A 19,200-nucleotide genomic window follows, 5' to 3' on the forward strand; every position below is an offset into this window, starting at 1 on the left:
TCAGCCCTGGCCTGTACCTTGACTGCAGCCTGGTGAGATCTCTTGAAGCAGAGGACCCAGCCCAACTGTTCCTGGACACCTGGTCCACAGAAACTGTGAGGTAATAAACATGTGTTGTTTTAAGCCATTAAGTTTGTGGTCATTTGTTATGCAGCAGTAGATAACTAATACAGCCTCCCATTGCACACTCCAAGAGTCCAGGGGACGTGCTACCCATAGTGGACCAGCCCAGGCTCCTGGGAAGATCTGGTAGAACAGGCAGGAAAGGTGATGTCCGCGCATAGAAGAGGGAGGGGTCCGGTTTTCCTCTCTTGCACTATCCAGTAAGTGCAGAGAGCTAAGGGAAAAGTGGCTGTGGCCACCAAGTAAAGGAGATGGGGCTTGATCATGTGGCTGAGTCAGCACTGGGGTTCCTGAGCACCCAATGTAGGCTAGATTCTGTGGTAGATGCTGGGAGGCATTGGGGTGGTAGATGCTGGGAGGCATTGGGGTGCCAGCCAGCTCTGCCCTTATAGAGTTCTCAAGTTGGTGAGAGAGATGTGCAGGGACCCCAGTTAGAGCATCATTTGCACAGTGCCTCCATCCATTGAATGCTTGGCACATGGTGCTAAGAGGATGCGGGCAGCACCCCATTCATGCCTCACAACCACAGTGGAGGTCAGAGCAATTCTTATCCCATCTCACTTACAAGAAAACACTCACAGGGGTTAAGTGGCTTCTTCAAGATCACTCTTCTAGGTGACAGAACCCACCAGCAAACCCAGCACTGTCTGAGCATTCAGCCACAATGCTCTGTGTTGTGCGAACACAGCAACAAACTCTGCTGTGGACGGGGGGACAGGGCTATGTCAGGGTGGGCTTCACACAGCAGGTGACATTGGAGCTGGATCTTGAGAAGTTGGGAATACACCAGAAAGGGGAAGGGTACCTTTCACTTCAGGCAGAGAGGACAGAATAGGCAAACACAAAACAGCATGGTATGTGTGGGGACTGGGGGAGCTTGGAGCAGGTTAGGTGGGCTTGGAACTAGCCAGCTGGGGTCATATCACACAGGCCCATTTTGACAATTTTGACGTTGTCCTATAAGCCATTGAAGGGTGTTGGGCAGGGAAGGGACATGGTTACGTCTGAATTTTAGATAAGTCTTTTCGGTGGGATGGGGTGGTGGGGAGAGGATGGGTGGAAGGGAAGAGATACAGGCTAGGAGAGCAGTGTGTGGGGAATGAGAGGTGCCTATGCAAGCAGAGAGAAGAGGCCTAGCTTAAGGCATGGTGATGGTGGGGGGCAGCCGAGTGTGGTCTGTTCTTGACTCCTCAACAAGGTCTGGGATGTGTCTGTGTCCAGGAGCAATGCATCCTCTCTCTGTGTCCCCAGCCTCCTGCACACAGACTAGCAGAGGTAGGAACTCCATCAATGTTGGAGGGACAACCAATGACGGACCTTTGCCTACCCGTGTGACTTGACTCTGTGTCAGGATGCCACACTCACGGGGCTTGGGGGGAAGGGTGGCCAGAGACAGGGTGTGGGGTGTTAGCTGGACTACCAGTTCCTGGGATTGTCAGTTGGTTTTGAAGGGCAGGACGTGAGTGGCCCTGAATCTCTGGGGCCAGTCCTAACTCTAGCCTTGGCTGGTTTCTGGGGTCATTGCCAGAGTGTCCTGGCCAGAAGCAAGGGTAAAACTGAAGGTTTTCTGGGACCTCTTGAGCTCTGTGGGTTGGCCCCCCTCCTCTCAGCTGGCATCCCATGGAGCTCTGGCAGTGCCGGCGGACAGAAGAGGACAGACAGACCGAGAGCTGCTGTACAAGGTCTTTTGCTTGTTGTCATGGTTGGTTTGGTACATCTTAGCATCTGCGTCGTACAAAGGGGGAGCAACAGCCATGGCTTTTGGTCAGGTTCAGGGGGGCATGGGGGTTGCCCCTCCCCTCCCCCCAGGCACTGACACATTTAAAGGAAGCAGAGCAACAAGGACACGGCACAGTGGGAAATGGATTCCCCCACGCAGGCAGGATGGTCGTCCTCACCTGGGTCTCAGTAGGACCCCCATCCCCACCCGAGGGCCAGCAGTTGCACCTCTCATTCTCTTTCCAGTGAAGAGGGTGGGGCACAGGAGTGGGGAGGAGAGCAGGGGACATGTGGGGGGAGTCATGTCCTCAGGCCTGAGAGATGTCCCGTCATCTGAGCCAGTCTGACCCCCAGCCCCCTGTGCAGTCAAGGGTTTGAGGAACCTAGAAGGATGGAGCAGTTCAGTGGTGGTGGTGGGCAACCCTGCTGGCTGGGTACCAGGGGCTCCCGGGGCTGGTGGCTCACCCCATTTTACTCTAGCTCTGAGCCTTCGGGGAGGTTGCTTTGTCCACCAGCTGTCCCACCTGAGAGGGACCTGGGCTGAAGAACTTCTGTTTCTATTTCCCTTTCTCTCTCTCTGGCTCTCTCCCTCTCTCACAGCTGGGAGGGTCTCTGGACCTCCTGCTTGCCTTTGGAGGAGACACCTTTGTAGTTAAGGACACTTTCTGGACCTGGAGCAGAGGATGTACCTGTGTGGAAATTCTGGACATTGCCAGTGCCCAGCACAGGAGATCCAGAGAAGCACTTCCCTTCTCTCTGCTGGTCCGCTCCCAGGCACACAGCACAGCAGTGGCCGTCCCTGGCAAGCGGGCATTTTGTTCTGTCTTCACCCACATGCAATGATTGCTTCTTCCTGTTCTCCTAGCTGGGGGACGTCTCCCTTGTATGTTGTGTGTGCGCATGCTGAATTCTGGGGCCACTCCCTCCCTGCCCCATCTCCTAAGTGTGTCACATGCACACTGCCCCATTTGTGTGTGACACATTCTTCCCCCTCCCACCTTATACACCTCCCACCCCAGGTACTTCATGTGACCATCCCTTCCCTGCTTGAACACCTCACAAATATTTTGTGCTCCCACAAGTGTGTTTGCACATGACATCCTCTCTGGGCCACATATTAGCCTCTCTCCACAGTAAGGTCTGTGTCAGGAATGATGGTCATCATGTTCCCCTGGACCCAAGAGTTATGGTGGTATGCCCCAGGCAGAAATTCTCCCCCTGTCCCTGCCTCCAGGAAAACCTCCAGTCGTCCTGCTCAGAAGCAGGCTGGAGGAGTCTAAAGGAGTCCAGGATGTGCACCAGACTAAGCCAGCCAGCCTGGAAGGCACTCTCATATGGGAAAAGCCCTGAGCCTGCTCTGGGGGTGCAGAGGGGCTGTGAAGACTGTGAGGGATGCCGCTTGGGGATCTGGGGTTCCTCGGGCCTGCTCATCTGAAGCTCCCTGGGCCTCGGTCTTCACTGTCCATCTGGCACTCTCTGTGCCCTGGTACCACCTTTGAGGTCTGCAGGCCCCTGTCAAGAGGGAGAGCTTTCTGAACACTTGGGATTCACCCCTGTGTCCAGGTAGGACCTACACACAGGGTCTGGGGAGGCCTGGGGCCCAGGACTGGGCTCTGCCTGTTTCTGCCCCAGGACCCCAGGGCTCCTGAGAATGACCATCCTGCCCGGGATAACAGATACAAACAGACAAGCAGACAACAGGGGTGCAAGTTGGCTCCCCATCACAGAAACAGGTACAGACACAGACACAGGCCCCCTGGGGGGATGGGGCACAGGGGCACAGGGGAGGGGGTGTGGGCGGGGGAGAAGGGCAAGTCCAGGGAGCTGGAGCTGCTGAGGCCCTGCTCCCCAGAGAAGGGACAGACCAGGGGACTTTTCTAGTTCCCTAAACATATGGATTGTTTTGTCTCATCTTTAAAGTATTGCAGTCTAACTGATATGGCTTTAACTATTGGAAACAGACAGAGAAGACCCATGTCTCTCTCTGAAATAAAAGCATAAATTCACTAAAATGGAAAACCTGCAGAATGCAAACTGGGGCCAATGGGGCAGGGGCTTCGGGACAGGCAAGTCGCCCCCTCCCTATCCCCTGCTTTTGGGGTAGGCCCTGGTGGGGGCCCAGCATGGCTTCTTGGGGCACTGCCTGGGTCTGTCCCAGTGGACTTCTGAGGACTTCAGGCAGGAACCCCCCAAGGGCAGGAGGACTCTAGGCCAAGGACAAGGTCTCCTCTTGGATGTGGCCATCTGTGACTAGTGGTTTGGGGGCCAAGAGGGGTCATCTTACCTATGTTCCTTCTCCCCAGGCACACGTCCTGCACACAACTGCCTTTTCAGAGCCAAACACATGCACACAACAGTCTCAGTATATCTGACAACTCTCTCAAACACATACTTCTACAACATCTAACACATTCTCATCACTCCTGACATACATGCTATTTTTGAAAACAAATGCAGATACTAGCTAACACATGCAAGCTCAAACACACATATGAGATGGTTAGTACACACATATGACACAATCTCAACTCACACATACCACCTCAAACAAGCATACATACACAAGGCTGCCTAACATACATCACACAGGGATGTTGACTAACACACACACACACAATCTCAAGACACTCTAATCATAGGCTTATATGTATAATCTCTGGGCATACAATTGCTGATGCAGTCTCTGCCATGTACATTCACGCATGCCTGGTCAAACACTTTCCTCTCTCATTTGCTCCATGGCTTCCCAGTTCTCACACAGCTTACTGAGAAGGAGGCCTTGACAATTCGGGATGGGGGGAACAAATGCCAGTCTCACACATCCCAGAGGAGAGTTTGTTCTTGGCCAATAAGATGAAAGAACAATAAGAGTTTGTTCTTGGCCAATAAGATGAAAGTTGCCTTCTGTCAACTGGGAACTGGCTTTTCCCAAAAAGTTTGGGGCTTTGGCCAGGAAGGGTCCTCCTGTGGACCGTGGGGCCCTGGAAGCACATGAACAGGATGAGGTGAGGAAGAGGGGTGGATAAGAATGGGGGCAGCTTGGCTGCACCAATGGGGGAGTCCCATGGCATGGGCCATCGCTGCCCAATGGCTCCAAGTATTTTCTGGGGGGCCTGGGCAGCCCCTTGGCTGGGCAAGCTGGGCCCAGCCTGGCAGTGGGGCTCCAGGACCTAAGTGGAGTGGGGGGAAGAAACAAGGGGCTGCCTTACCCTGGGGCCCCTCCACAGATGAGTTAAAGTCCACAGAGGATCCATTTGGAGGGACTGGCTTGGCAGGGGCTAGGCCTCTTCAGGTGGGGGTTGGGAGAGGAATGCTCCTAGACTAGGTGGCATCAGAGGGAGGAAAGAAGGAGAGCCCCAGCCTCCTGCCCAGACCCAGGCCTGGACAGAACAGAACAGGCCAGCCTCAGGCTAGGCCCTAACAGCACAGACTTACCCTGACTCCCTTCCTCAGAGCCAGGCCACTCAATGCCCCTGCCCTGACCTGGAGGCCCACTGGGGTTTAGAGGCCAAAGGTCAGCATGCTGGGCAGGGCTGGAATGTGTCATTACTTTGGCTGGCTGGGGACAGTGGTCCTCCTGGCAGTGGGGTGCATGAAGGAATGTATGGGGATTACCACACCAGCACAGACCTTAGGCTTCTGGAGGGGGCCCCCCAGTGCTTCCTGTACTGGGTTCAATACCCCCTGCTGGAGAAAAGCTGTCTTCTTCTTTTCAAGCAACTTGGGAGTGAGGTGGAGGCTGGATACCCTGGGATGAAAGGAGTGTGAAGAGTGCTGAGGGGGAGGAGCCCCTGGCCAGGGAAGGGGGACAGAGGCCAACTGAGGTTTTCCCCTTCAGAACTGAGACTTAAATGAATAAAAAGAAAAGAAAGAACCAAAAAAAAAAAAAAAAAAAAAAGTAACAAGTGGAGTGGGGATGTGGTGGGAGGGCCGGTTACTTCTTGAACATGTCCTGCAGTGGCCCGGGCAGGTATTTGAGCACCGTGTCCAGGATGCTCTCCTCCTCCTCCTCCTCCTCGTCCCCGCAGCCTGCCGGGATGGCCTTCTTGGGCCGGGTCAGGCTCCCTTCGCAGGGCTGCTCCAGGGCTGCCTTCTCCTCAGCCTCCTTCTCCTCCTTCTTCTTCAGCCCATACTGGGGAGGGGAAGGGTGGAGAGGAGCATGAACAGGGCAAGGAGAGAGCTGGATCTCAAGGTCATGCACATGTGGCTGAGGCAGCTCATGGGAACTCCCTGTGAGCCCATGGGTCCTCTCATCTATAAAATGGGGATAAGGGCACATTCCTTGTGGGATTGTGCTTGCCTTCAGTTGGTATTTAATAAAAGAGAGATGGTGCCTGGGGTTTCCTTTAAAATTAATACCTGCCCACATAATTTCTTTGCTCTTTTGAAATCCTCCAAGATCTGAAAACTGAATGTTCTCCCACAGGCTTTGGGCCCAATTTTGGTGACAAAACTTGACTGGAATTGATGGAAGCCTACTCATACCCTTGATTTATCGCAGTATGAGCAGACAAGTGTTGAGCTGTTTGGCATAGGGTGGCAGCTGCAAACTCACTGGGAGTGACACATAACAGTGCTCAGGGCGCTATAGTACTTTCCCAAAATCCCCAAATTCTGGGCTCCAAACTTGTTTGGTCTCCAGGATTTGGGGTACAAGGTTGTGGACCTGTAGCAGCAAACGTTAGGGAGCACTTACTATATCCACTACCTTTTTTAATCCCCAGAACGGTCCTTGAGGGAGGTGTTCCTTGACACGCATTTTTCTGATGAAAAGAGTGAGACTCAGAGAGAACTAGGTCTAAGGTGAGAGCTGGGATTCAAGGGAGCCCGAGGTTTTGGGAGACCCTTTTAACCCCTTACATTCCAGGATGGGCAAGAGGGTGGTGCTGACCTTGTCTCGTATCTGCTGCCGGACCTTCTCACGCTCGGCCTCCATGCGTGCGTGCTTGGCCTTGCGCTCCTCTTCTTGCTGCCGAAGTGCCTCCTGCCGCTCCTCCTCCTTCTTCTGTGCATCAGGGTCCTTCTCCTCCTCTCCGCCCAGCATCTTCCCCATGTCCTTGGTGGCCCCTGTGGGGGATGGGTTGGGGAGGGAGAGGACAGGGTCATAGAGGCAAGCCTGGGGATGGGGGGGGCCTGGTGTGCTGAGGCCCCTCCCACCTGGGTCTGGATTGGGTAGCGGGCATGGGGTGCAGGGCTAGGGCCTCACCTCCAAGGGCCTGCTTCATGACGAAGTCCATGCCTACAACTCTGTTTAATGTGCCCTAGCCAGCAGCCAAATTGCATGCAGCACTTCAGGCAGGCCTGGCTTGGGGAGATGTGGCAACCTGTCAAAAGAAGGGTTGGGGGTTAGATGGGAGAAGCTTCTGCACAGGCAGGGCAGTGGAGTTGGACAAACGACCGGTCACCCTGGTTCAGGCATCAGGTACCATCAGCCAGAGGCCAAGACCCAGTGCCTGGTATCGCATGGAAAGGGATGGAAAAGGGCTGTTTCCTGAGCACTTGCTATGTGCCAGGCACATATGTGCTGCCAAATGGCTTCTGATCCCTATTTTAAAATTTTCATCTTGACCATGTTGCTTTAATTTGATCAAAGCCAGGCATGTTGGAAAAAGCCCAGAATTTGGACAGAGGCAGAGCTGGGTTCTAATGCCACCCTAACTCCTTATTTGCCATGGGAATTCCACGCAAGTTATCCAATCTCCTTGAGCCCCCGTTTCCTCCTCTATAAGATAGAGATGGCCGTGCCTCCTTTCTCAGGGATACTGTGGAGACCGGAGAGAATTCCAGCCTGGACCACTGCATCAAGCCCTAGAAGGAGTGAGCTTGCGCTCGGGGCCCCAGCAAATAAGAGGTAGGTGAAAAATTGAGAACAGCCAGCTCACATGAACATATCCAGACTTCTGAAATTAGACAAATGGAGAAATAAGTTATTTTCATTGCATAAAACATGTAAGTTTTATAGCTTAATATTGATTTTTATTTTGAATTACACAGAGGGGATTGGAGACACAATAATCTTCTTGGGGCTAAGGGCCTTTAAATTACCAAGCACTGGGCCTCATAACCACTCAGCTTATGTTTGTCCTCATTTCCCTCTCCCTAAATCACCGACTTTCAGTTTTTATTATTATTTTTTTGCCTCAGAAGATTTTCTCCAAATAAAATCTTAATGGGAATCTCAATATGAAAAATACATAAAAATGGAACTGTTCCAACCATAGTGGGAGGGGAAGGGTAGTGGGCCTGGAGCCTCCCTCTATACTTGGCCTCCTTCTTACTCCGTTCTTCCAGCATCCCTGAGAATTTGAACCCAGACGCTCTAACTCTTAGAGACTTCCTTTTTATTTTAACCATTCAGTTTCACTGGTGCTTTCATAGGCAAAACTACTGCAAATCCTTTTTCAAGCATGGAGGGGGATATCCATGGGGATGGGGATCTAACAGCCAAAGTGTCATGTACCTTGATGGTCAAATTGGGCCAGGCCTACTCCCCCAGGACTTTCATTCTACATAGACTTGGGGTCTTTTTGATTTGCTAGGAGGATAAAGGGGTCCTGGGAAATGGTGGCAGAGGAGTCAGGCTGGATATTGCAACCAAGTTGAGTTCAAGGTCACTGGCTGTTTATTGATGATGGATTTTCCTCGTTTCTTTCAAAATGAGAAAACATATTGGCAGACTGAGATCTTTGCATACCATGGGGCCTGAGAGTTTGAGGACTTCCACGTGATCAGATCACCTGATAGGTTGTTTTGAGGAAAGTCATGATGGAGTAGAAAACCATCCACAGGGACTTTGGTATCAGACACACCTGGTTTGAAATCTTGGCCCCAACCCTCACTGTCTGTGGCTCCCTGGGAAAGCTTCAGTTTGCTCCCTGCAAAATGAGGGAGTATTAAGTCTACCCTATGCTGATGTATGAAGGGGAAGAGAAGATACTGGTCAGGTGCCTGGTGTGTAGCAGGTGCTAGTTAATGTCAGCTATTGCTGATTGCATGTTTATGAGGACATGCCAGAAAGGAACAGGATTTCCAAGAAATGCAGAAGGACCCACCCTGATCTAGAATTCTGAGTTTGAAGGTGGCTCAGCTCAGTCAATCAAGATATTTTCATTTGACTAAAAACATTGTAAAGAGAGAGCATTTCTAAGAACAGGAAAAGAATAATAACCAAATGATTTCAGGAACTCTTGGGTTCCTCCTCTGTGTTTACATTTAGCTCAAGGAATTGCCAGGTGGTTGTGGAGGACGCAGGACTCTAATTTGAGATGTTTCAAATTGGTCCACAGGGCACCTAACTTGCTGCTCTGGCAAGCGTCTCTCCTGAACCAGATGATCTTCTGGGCCCTTTTCCCAGCTCTTCTTCTGAAGCAGTTCTGCAGCATTTGAACTGCTAGCCACCCCACTGTATCCTCCAACCTCTCTCCTTTCTTGCTTCTGTGACTCAGTTCTTTCCTCTCCCTCCTCTCCTACTGCTCCTTCTCCCCTCCCTTCCTTTGCTGCTGCTTTTCTTCCTCTTGCCTCTTCAGAAGTGTGTTCTCCAGGACTCTGACCTCAGTCCTTATCTCCTTTTCATCTCTAATATTTCCCTGGGAGAACTCACCCTTTCCAGGGGCTTTATGACCGCTAACACTGATGACAGCTAGATGTCTTATCTGAGCACCAGACCCCTATATTCATTCATCCAGTAAGTATTAGTTGAGCACCTATCATGTCAGGCAGTGACAGTGGGGATATAACAGTGAACATGACAGACAAAGGCCTGTGCTCGTGCAGATTACATTCTGGGAGTGTGTGTACTGTGAGTGTGTGTGTGTGAAACAGGCAATAAATAAGTCAAGAAATACACTTGACTCCCTCTTGCCTGCCTTCCCCTGGATGTCCCACAGCACCACTCAAACTCAACATGCCACTAGAAATCTATTTTACGTTTGGTAGTGTATATACGTCCATGCCACTCTCTCACTTTGTCACAGCTTACCCTTCCCCCTCCCCATATCCTCAACTCCATTCTCTAGTAGGTATGTGTCTTTATTTCCATCTTACCCCTAGGCTCTTCATGACCTTTTTTTTCCCTTAGATTCCATATATATGTGTTAGCACACGGTATCTGTTTTTCCCTTTCTGACTGACTTCACTCTGTATGACAGACTCTAGGTCCATCCACCTCACTACAAATAACTCAACTTCGTTTCTCTTTATGGCTGAGTAATATTCCATTGTATATATGTGCCACATCTTCTTTATCCATTCATCCAATGATGGACACTTAGGTTGCTTCCATCTCCTGGCTATTGTAAATAGAGCTGCAATAAAATAGATTGCTAGTGGGAAGCAGCCGCATAACATAGGGAGATCAGCTCGGTGCTTTGTGACCACCTAGAGGGGTGGGATAGGGAGGGTGGGAGGGAGGGAGGCACAAGAGGGAAGAGATATGGGAACATATGTATATGTATAACTGATTCACTTTGTTATAAAGCAGAAACTACACCCCATTGTAAAGCAGTTATACTCCAATAAAGATGTTAAAAAAAAAAAAACACCTCAACATGCCACCTCTCTGTCACCAAACCACCTCCTTCTCCAGACTCCTCTGCTTCCTGTATTCATTGAGAAAACTTTGATTACCAACCCCAAGCCCCCGCATGCAAAGTAATCTACTCAAGGGATGAGTCTTCTCCATGTTTACATCCTGTCACTCCAGGTGCCTCTTACTCCCAGCCTCCTGGGATTACTTAGCCAAACTTCTTGGGTCCACCTCAAGGTCCTGCTGCTGACTCTCAGCACGGCCCTTTTAGCTGTTAAGCAATTTCTTCATCCTGTTGAGAGATTCCACTAACCAATTTCTTAAGGCCCAACCTACTCCTACCCCATCCCTCTCAGCAGGTGATTTCCGTGTCACTTTATGTAGTGTGGTGCAGCGGAAGGCTTGTGAGCTCTGGTGTCAGGCACATCTGACTCAGATCCTGAATCTGCTGCTTTTTAGCTGTGTGATAGTGAGTAATTGACTTAACCTCTCTGAGTCTCATTCTTCTTTATAGAGCGAGGATTATAATACCATTTTGAAGGCTTAGAATTAATCTATGAAATGTATTTTGCATATGATGTGGGCTCAGTAAACGGTTCCTGTTATTACCAAAACAATTAACTCCCCTCCTAACTCCCAAGGAAGAAGTCTCCCTCCTTCCCCCTGAAGCCAATCCATCTGCCTGAGCTCCAGATTTTCCCTCTTTACACCTTCTCCTTGATCCAGTTTTTACTCCCTCTTCCTCACACCTTCAATCTCTTCTCCATACGCCTCTTTTATCCCCTTCCTTCTCCAGCTCCTGCTCCCAACCCTATCTTTCTCTTAATCTCTGCCCTCTAGCTTCATGATCCAGTAGTTTCCACTTGGTGTCATCACTTCCTCACCTCCCAGTCAAACCCTCTGGCTCTGTGAGATCGGAGAGTTGCAGCCCCTGCACTGCTGCTGAAGCTGCCTTACTCAGAGTTGCCAGAGTCCTCCTAATCACTAGACCCAGGAATGTTTTCACAGCCCTCCTTCTCCTTCTCCATCCCTCTGTAGTATCAGATGCCGATGAAGACCCCTTACCTCCCTCTCACCCACCCTGCCTTTTTTCAGCCTTCTTCTTGAATTTCCTGAATGCCATATGACACAGCACTCTTGTGGTCATCATCTTACTTCTCCAATGGTCTTCTTTTTTGCTGATTCCCCCTCCCACTGCCCCTCCCTCTCCCACTGTCTACCTGGGAAATCTCACCTACCCTTATTGGTTTATGCACTTCTTCAGTCACAGACCTCTCCCTCTCCCTCTCCCCAAACCTGCACATTTAACTCTTTGCTGGATATTCTTAAATTCATTCTATCCAAAGATCAACCTCATCCTTGTCTCCCCTCCCCGCCAGCCACCTTTTCCTCCAGCATTCCTTCTTCCAATTGCCTCAGTGGAAAACTCCACAGTCAGGGAATTCTTCGTTCATTCATTCACTCACACTACAAATATGCTTTGGGCATCTGCTCTCTGCCAGGCATTGTTCTGAGTGCTGGGGCTGTGGCAGGGAACAAGGGAGTCATAGCATTTGTTCTCACAGCATTCAGTCAGCTGGGGAGGTAGACGCTGGGCAAAAACCACACAAGGAATTGGCAAGTTATAATTGGGACGGGGTGCTGAGGAAGAAGGTCCAGAGATTATAGCTCCACAGTGTTTCCTGCATCCACACATCCCCTCTCCTATGGCTGCTAATGCCTTGGTTCAGGGCCTCGAGGTTCTGAATTTTTGCATAATCTCTAACTCTGTCCCTCCCCTACCTTACATCTATCTTCCACAAGGCTGTCCGATTAATCTTCCTAAAGGGCAGATCTGCTCATGCAAACACATCCTGCAGTGGCTCCCCATGGCCTGGTTAAACCAGCTAGAGTCCTTGTGCTGACCTTCAAGTCCTGCAGAGTCTAACATCTGCCTGCCTCACCATTCATTTCCTATCCTTTGTATGTGGCTCTTTATCAGCTATACCTCCACACGTATTCTTTCCAAAAACTCCTGGGCACCTGTTCATCTGCTATTTCTACATCCTTGGAACCTCTTAACCTCATCTCTGCCAGTTCAGTTCCTGGCCCCACTACTTCCTAAGTGACCTTGAGAAAATGACTTAATTTTTTCTCATCTGCAAGATGGAGACAATAACGTCTATACCCAATGCATGTTGTAAGCATTAAATGAAATAATGCAAATGTGATCAGCCCAGCATTTGGCACATAGTAGGTGCTCAGTACATATTCGCTGTCATCGTCATCACCACCGTCATCATCAGTGGCAGCAGCAGCATTAGTTTTCAAAGGTCCACTTCATACATCACTCCTCCCGTGAAATCTCTCCTCGGTGAGATGTGATGGAGTCTTCCTCTTCTGAGACCCATGGCGCTTTCTAGGACAGCCCTGCCTGCCTCCAGCTCATGCACTCTGTCCAGCTCTGTGTCTTTCCCTTCCCAGTCACTCTGAACTCTTCCCAGGGCAGGGCTTGTATCGTGTGCTTTTCTCCTGTCCCAGCATCTACAACATTTCTTAGCTCATGGCAGAGCCTCAGGACGTATTTGCTGGGTTGAATTTAACGTGTGTCAGCGAGTATGTGAGAGTGTACGCGTTCAAGGTATGCTCCTGCGTGTCTAACTCTGAACTTAGGCAACGTTGTGATTCTGCGTAAGCGTGTGTGCAGGCGTGTGTGTAGATATTTTGCCATATGCCTGTAGGAGTGCTGAGGTCCAGCAGGTTGCGTGCAGTTGAGGATTTTGGCCGGACCGCCAGGAGGCGCTCCTCAGCGGGTCTGCGGGAAGACTTGGTCTATCCCAGCACGGGAAGGGTGGTGGTGGTGGTGGTGGTAGTGGGGACGTTAGGCTGGGGGAGGGGACACACAGAGGGGTGGGGGAGGGATGCTGCTGCAGCACCAGGTTTCCTTGCCTTCAGCGTGCCCAGGATGCTCCTCCAGCTTCCCCTCTCAGGCTCCCTCCTAACCCATCCTAACCCGAAGGCAGCTGAGGCACCTCCTCAGGCTTGGCCATCAGAGCCCCAGGAGGTTTTCAGGACTGGACCCCACCATCTGACAAGCAGACTCGGGCACCTGCAGGGTTTGTCCTTGTGGCTGTTTATCTGTTGTCTTTTTTTTAAATAGCTCATGTCCAGGCCATATTCACTGCAAGTCAGTTCAACACTCATTTGCCTTTTGAGGGGGACCCTACGCTAATGGCGGTGCAGTGACAGGGGATGTCCCTCTACTCCCCCGCCCCATGCCTCTAGAAGGGAGAAGCACTTGGGGAGGGAAAGGAGCAGTGGAGGATGGGAGTGGGTAAGGGACTGGCTCCTGCAGAAAAGCGGAAGCGGCGGGGGGTTCGTATTCTCCCGGCAGAAGAGGGGGACAGGAATCCTGGTGTCCCTCTATACGTCCCCCACCGAGATCAACGTAGCCGGCAGTTCTGCCTCGAGCTCACGGTTGGCCACTGAGAGCACCCCTCCCCCCCAACACTTAGAGCTCCAACCTCAAGACCTGGCCTGGTCTCAAACTTTGCTGAGGGAGGGGGCAGAGTGGGGCCGGCGAGGGCGAAGAACTGATCGTTCCTAATGACCCCAGGCAGCTGACAGGTGCAGCCCAAACCTCCGCTCCTCCTCCTTCCATGACAAATAGAGTCCTCTTCGTCCCCCACACCCAGTCAACGTTTAGGTTCTCCTCCCCTGCACCTTCGGTTTGTCCGCCCCACTCCCGCCGCCCTCTGACTCACTCCGGTACCCGAACTGTACCCCTCAGGGGCGGCTCCCTCTCCCTAGGCGAAGAGGGCCCTGGCGGGCTCCAGATTAACCACAACCTGAAGTAGCTTAGATCGACGTCCCCCCATCCCTACCCCAAGAGCTCGAAGTTGTTCTCTAGGTTCAGACTTGAGTCTCCCGCCGCCCTCGGGGCGGTCCTGGCTCCCCGGGAGCCGGGCAGCTTCGGGCTTCTGCCCGAGGGTCTCCATCTCGGGGCCCCACCCCTCCTTCCCAGTTGGCTTCCGCTTCACTCCCTTCCCTCCGCCTGCTCGCTTCCCCCTTGCGGGGAGCTGTCCTTTCAGCACCACGGCGAGCGCGCCCTGGAGCGTCCCTGCTGCCGCCGCGCAGCCTCCCTTTCTCGCGCCCGGGCAGTCTTGGGGAGCTGTGCCCCCGAAAACCATACCCTGCAGCTTCCCGGGCTGCGCTGCGGCCTGGAGGCGAGAGCCCAGACCCTGTTGCCCACAGCCCGGCTCCGCCCTCCCGGCCCGTGGCCAGCACCGACCTGGAGGTCCTCGCAACCGTCTGAGCCACTGCAGGGCTCCGGCCGAACTCAACGAGGCGGTTCCTTCTGCTATTCCAGCTCCCGCTGCCGCCTCGTGCAACTCCGCCCGGTGAGCTGGGGCCGCGGCTATTGCTTCGGGCGGCTGCCGGAGGCGCCCTCCAATCGCGCCCGTCAGCCAGACCCTGACGTGCTACCTCTCCCTTTCCAGATGGGAAATTCAAATCTCTCTCTCTCTCTCTCTCTCTCTCTGTCTCTCTCTCTCTCTGTCTCTCCCTCCCTCCCCCTCCCTCCCCCCTCTCCTCTTCCTCCTCCTTTCTCCCCCTCTCTCTCCTCCCTCCCCCCTCCCTTTCTCCGTCTCTCCCTCCCTCCCTGTTTCCCTCTCTCCCTCTTCCGCCTCCCCCCTCCGTTTCCCTTTCCCTTTCTCTCTCCTTTCCCCTCTCTTAAAAAAAAAAAAAAAAAAATCTCCACTCCCTTTCCTCCTCCACCTTTTCTTGTATCTTCTCCTCCAGACATCCCCAGCAATCCCCCCTGCAGCTGCGTATCCTGGCCACAGCTCTTAGGACCACAAGCTTGCTGCTTCAATGTTCTGAGGGGCAGTGCAGGTCAGGGGATGGAGGGAGGGTTTTTTTTTTTTTAAAGCAGAAATACAAGATCGCCTGCTCAGGAAAGCCCACCTTGATTCCTCCAGGCAGAACTGGTCACACTATCCTCAGAGGTCCTGCCACCCCCAGGCACACCCCTGTTTCAGGGTCCCCTTTTCCTCTGTTTGCATGCCTCTTGCCTGTGAGCTCCTACAGGATGACAAGACCACCGTAAGATCATCTTTGCAGCCCCTCAGTATCCTGTCCTTCCGCATGAGCACTCAGAAAACATTGGTGCATCATGTGGGCAAGGCCTCCATAGGGGTTAAGGAACATTCCACGTGGACCCAGAGGGAGGAGACTGCTGCAAAATTGCTGTAGACCTTGGGCAAGTCACTTGCTAGGCCCTTCTAGATCTGATATCTGTGAAGAATAAGGAATTCTTTGGCAAAACTTATTCTAGAAGGCCATTTTTTCTCTCCTTTGCCCTGGGAAGAAAGGGGACCACCAAGGGGCAGGGCAATATCTGTCCCTCACCCCGGGCTTCCTCCTCTGCTTACACTCATTTTTCATTTTATGACTCTCTCCTAATGAGCCTTTCCATTCTGATTGCCATCTTCTTGGCTGTAAAATGCTTCCTTTAATCCAGCCCAATGTGTAGGAAAATGGCTTCAGAGAGGAGGAGCCTTGCACCAGGCCTTTGAAAGATTTGCAGGAGTTTATGCATCAATCAGGGGTTATGTCAGAGTGGAGATGACTCCTGCTTCTGTAAGGCAATGGCTTCCTTCCAAGAAGGGAGCGGCAAGAGCTGCAGAAGGACAGGATCTGGGAAAGGAAGTAGGCATGATTTTATTCCAACAAGGGGGGACTATTCCTTTATACATTTTCACAGCAGAGGTCTCAAAATGGGGGACTCCCCACAAATCAGAAGCCATTGGTGGACCCACCTTCCTCATCTAGAGAGTCACCTTCTGAAGCTCATCTCTGTTTTCCCCTTACAGGCTGTGGGGCTGGGTGTAGGGGAGTCCCTCCCTTTATGGCTGAGTTTTCTCTTCTGTGTTGTGTTGGCCTGTCAGCTCATTTTTAATTTTTCTTCCCTTTCCAGAGGCAGACACTAATGGAAGGGGCAGAGGGGAGGCTGTTTGATTAGAGTGACTTAGAATTGTCACTAATGCCTGAGGGGAGTTCTGGGAAGGGAGATCTGACATCCCGTCATTTCAAGAGCCATAGTCCACCTCTTTCCTCCTCCCTCCTCTTCCCTGTTCTCCTAGAACAGAAGCTCAGTGAGTGGGACCTGGCTGGCAGCACTCTAGTTACAATTGGGGTTTTTCCACAATGGGCATTGCCTTTGACATGGATGTTGACTAAGCTGGGCTAAAAATCCAACTTAGCCTTCAGAAAAATACTAAGCTCAGTTCTGGACACAACACTTTAAGATGGACTGTAGTAGGCTCGAGTGCGGTTAGAAAAGAAGGAAGTGGTTGGGTGGTGGGTGTCTGGAAATCAGGTTCAATGAGGGATGGTGGAAGGATTTAAGGCTGTTTTACCTGGAGGAGAGAATGCTGAAGGGGGATTAGCCCTTGAAGGACTGACAAGTCTTGTTCAGTTTGTAATTCCAGCACTTAGCCTGGTACCTGATAAAGCAGGAGCTAAAGAATGCTTGTGGAATGAATAAATGACCATTGCCAGGAAAGAAAAGGACTACTGTTTTTACTAGTGTTGAAGACAGAATTGGGGCAATGGAGGAAAGGTAAAGGAAGGCAGACAGAAGCTCTGAGAGGAAGAACCTTCTACCGGCTGGAGCTGTCCAACCATAGCACGGACTGCCTCATGTGAGGTGCTGAGTTCCCTACCCCTGGAAGATGGCAGTTGGGCAGTAAGTGACAGCTAAAGCACCCTTTGAACCCCAGTTTCTATGAGCCTATTAAGAACTGCATGAGCTGACATGAGTCATGTCTAGCTGCAGAAAATCTTCCTGGTGAACAAAAGGACAGCTCAGTCATGTTTTGGTGGCTTTATCCTTTGAACAATTAGGGGATGACATGAGCCACTGATGCTTCCTGTCAAAAAAAGGTAGTGAAAAGATGAATACTTGTTCCTGTTCAGTGTTACCAGCCTGGACATGGTTCCCAAATACTGTTTTATAACTACAGAAATGTTGCTAAATATTATAAACATTTCTTACTGATTATAATATGACTAATCATACAACTCTCAGGCCCCCATTGTGTCTCAGGGGCTCACTTTGGTGCTTTGCATAAATTACATTCTCTCCTTTAGTTCACATAAACCCCTATTTTCAAGATGGGGAAGACAAGGCCCAGGGAGATACAGTGAGTCTTTGGCAGATCCAAGATTCCAGCCCATGCCTGCATGACACTGAGCTCTGGGGTCCTTCCACCAGGCTGGGCTGCTTCTCTTCTGACACATCCCACAGCCTATGGAAATGTAATTTTTGCTCTGCCGATATTTTTTTTTTTTTTACATTGACATTTATCATCTTCCCTGTTCTCTAGTTTCTCACTTAAAAAAAAACCTGCCATGAATTCACACTCAGATTGGGGTCTTCATGTCATGTGGGTTGTCAGTATTTCCTTCGTCTCCTGCATCTCTAATCCAGCCTGCTGCAAGTCCCCACCCTCCACGCTGAGCCCTGGCCCTTGCAGACCCTGCTTTGTAGACAGCTTCTAAGAGACACCTGGTAAGATATGAATGCGGCTCTGCTTACGGTGTCTTACTGGTGCTGAATTTCCACCTTTATTGATGAGCCCTGTGGGCTGGGGCTGGGGGCCAGATTTTTAAAATGATGCATACATGCCTTGAAGGTTCACTAACAAGCCAATCAAGAGAGCTAATGTCAGTACTTTGTGTGAGGATTGAGGAAGAGTGTGTGAGGAATGACAGCTGTCACAGACTATAAATGTGATCAGTGAGCATGGCTCTTGTCCAAAGGTCAACCCATTTCTTCCCCACAGCCGCCTCCGTCCAAAGGGCACGCTGGCTGCCATGTGGGAGATGAGGAAGAGCTCGCTGGCTGGTCCTGACCTCAACTAGGAGTTGAGCCGGTCAGTGCAGAGAGACATCTGAATGCTCCAGAGGCTGACTCCACATCCTGTCATTCTAGCTGGAGCCTGCAGGGGCAGAGCGGGTCTTGGTTTGTGGGGGTGGCCGTGTGCCAGAGGCAGAAAGAGAACTATGGGGGTGGTGCAGAGGGAAGGGCTCTAGGCCACCTTGCTCATCTGACGAGTGCCTCCCCTCTTGTCACTAACAAGGCTATGGTACCATCACTGTCAGGCTGTGAGGTCAGGGTCCCAGTCTGTCTCCTTCAACATGCGCTGACACGGTGTGAAGGCAAACCACTGGTGTGCAAAGGTGACTTTGTGTGTGTGTGCCCACCTCTGGGGGCCGTGCAGGTGGGAGCGGGCAGCATCCATGTGGAGGGATACAGGTTCTAGTAGGGCAAGCGTGGGTTTGACACCATGTGACTCTCAGTGTGCGGTGGTGTATCCCTCCCGATACGAAGTGACTCTGGTGTGAGAGTGTTATTGGGTGTAGAGCTAAGTAGGTTGCAGTTACAGTGAAATATGTTAATGGCATTGCGTGCTGGTTGGGGTGTAAGGCATGGGTACTAGATGCAGCTCTGCAGGTTGTACAGCCACAGAGGGTGCCATTTACTTAGACTGTGTCAGATGCAAAAGTTCTGGGGACATATCACCATTTCTGTGCAATGGTGTACGTCCTAAGTGTTGCTGTCCATGAGAGATGATGCATAGTGTGTTAGCATCAATTTGAAATGCTGCCATCATTGGTGGTAAGGGTGCAGGTGTAAGTGTGTCACAATGGGCTGGCACATGTGTCATTGTCATTGTGTGGGGCAGAAGGGGTTTGTATGTGCAGCCAGGAATGTGTCATCACCACTGTGCAGACATACAGGCTAAATGTATCGCCAAGAGTTACTGATCCTTCCTTTTCCATTCTCCCCC

General features: G+C 51.4%; 1 protein-coding gene across 1 annotated transcript in view; it reads right to left on the reverse strand.

Moving 5' to 3' along the window:
* Positions 1-5,139: 5,139 nt before the first annotated feature.
* CPLX2 (complexin 2) overlaps positions 5,140-19,200 on the reverse strand; it is an 80,320-nt gene continuing 66,259 nt past the window's right edge. The window contains exons 3-5 of the mRNA XM_027084426.1: positions 7,049-7,166; positions 6,734-6,909; positions 5,140-5,974 (exon numbers count right to left, since the gene is read on the reverse strand). Of these exons, the coding sequence (XP_026940227.1) occupies positions 5,777-5,974; positions 6,734-6,909; positions 7,049-7,079 (405 nt within the window). The 5' untranslated portion in view covers positions 7,080-7,166 and the 3' untranslated portion in view covers positions 5,140-5,776. The remainder of the gene's footprint in view (positions 5,975-6,733; positions 6,910-7,048; positions 7,167-19,200) is intronic.

The sequence above is a fragment of the Aethalodelphis obliquidens genome, unplaced genomic scaffold (assembly GCF_003676395.1).
Source record: "Aethalodelphis obliquidens isolate GAN/ISIS:26980383/991018 unplaced genomic scaffold, ASM367639v1 scaffold52, whole genome shotgun sequence".
Classification (NCBI taxonomy): domain Eukaryota; kingdom Metazoa; phylum Chordata; class Mammalia; order Artiodactyla; family Delphinidae; genus Aethalodelphis; species Aethalodelphis obliquidens.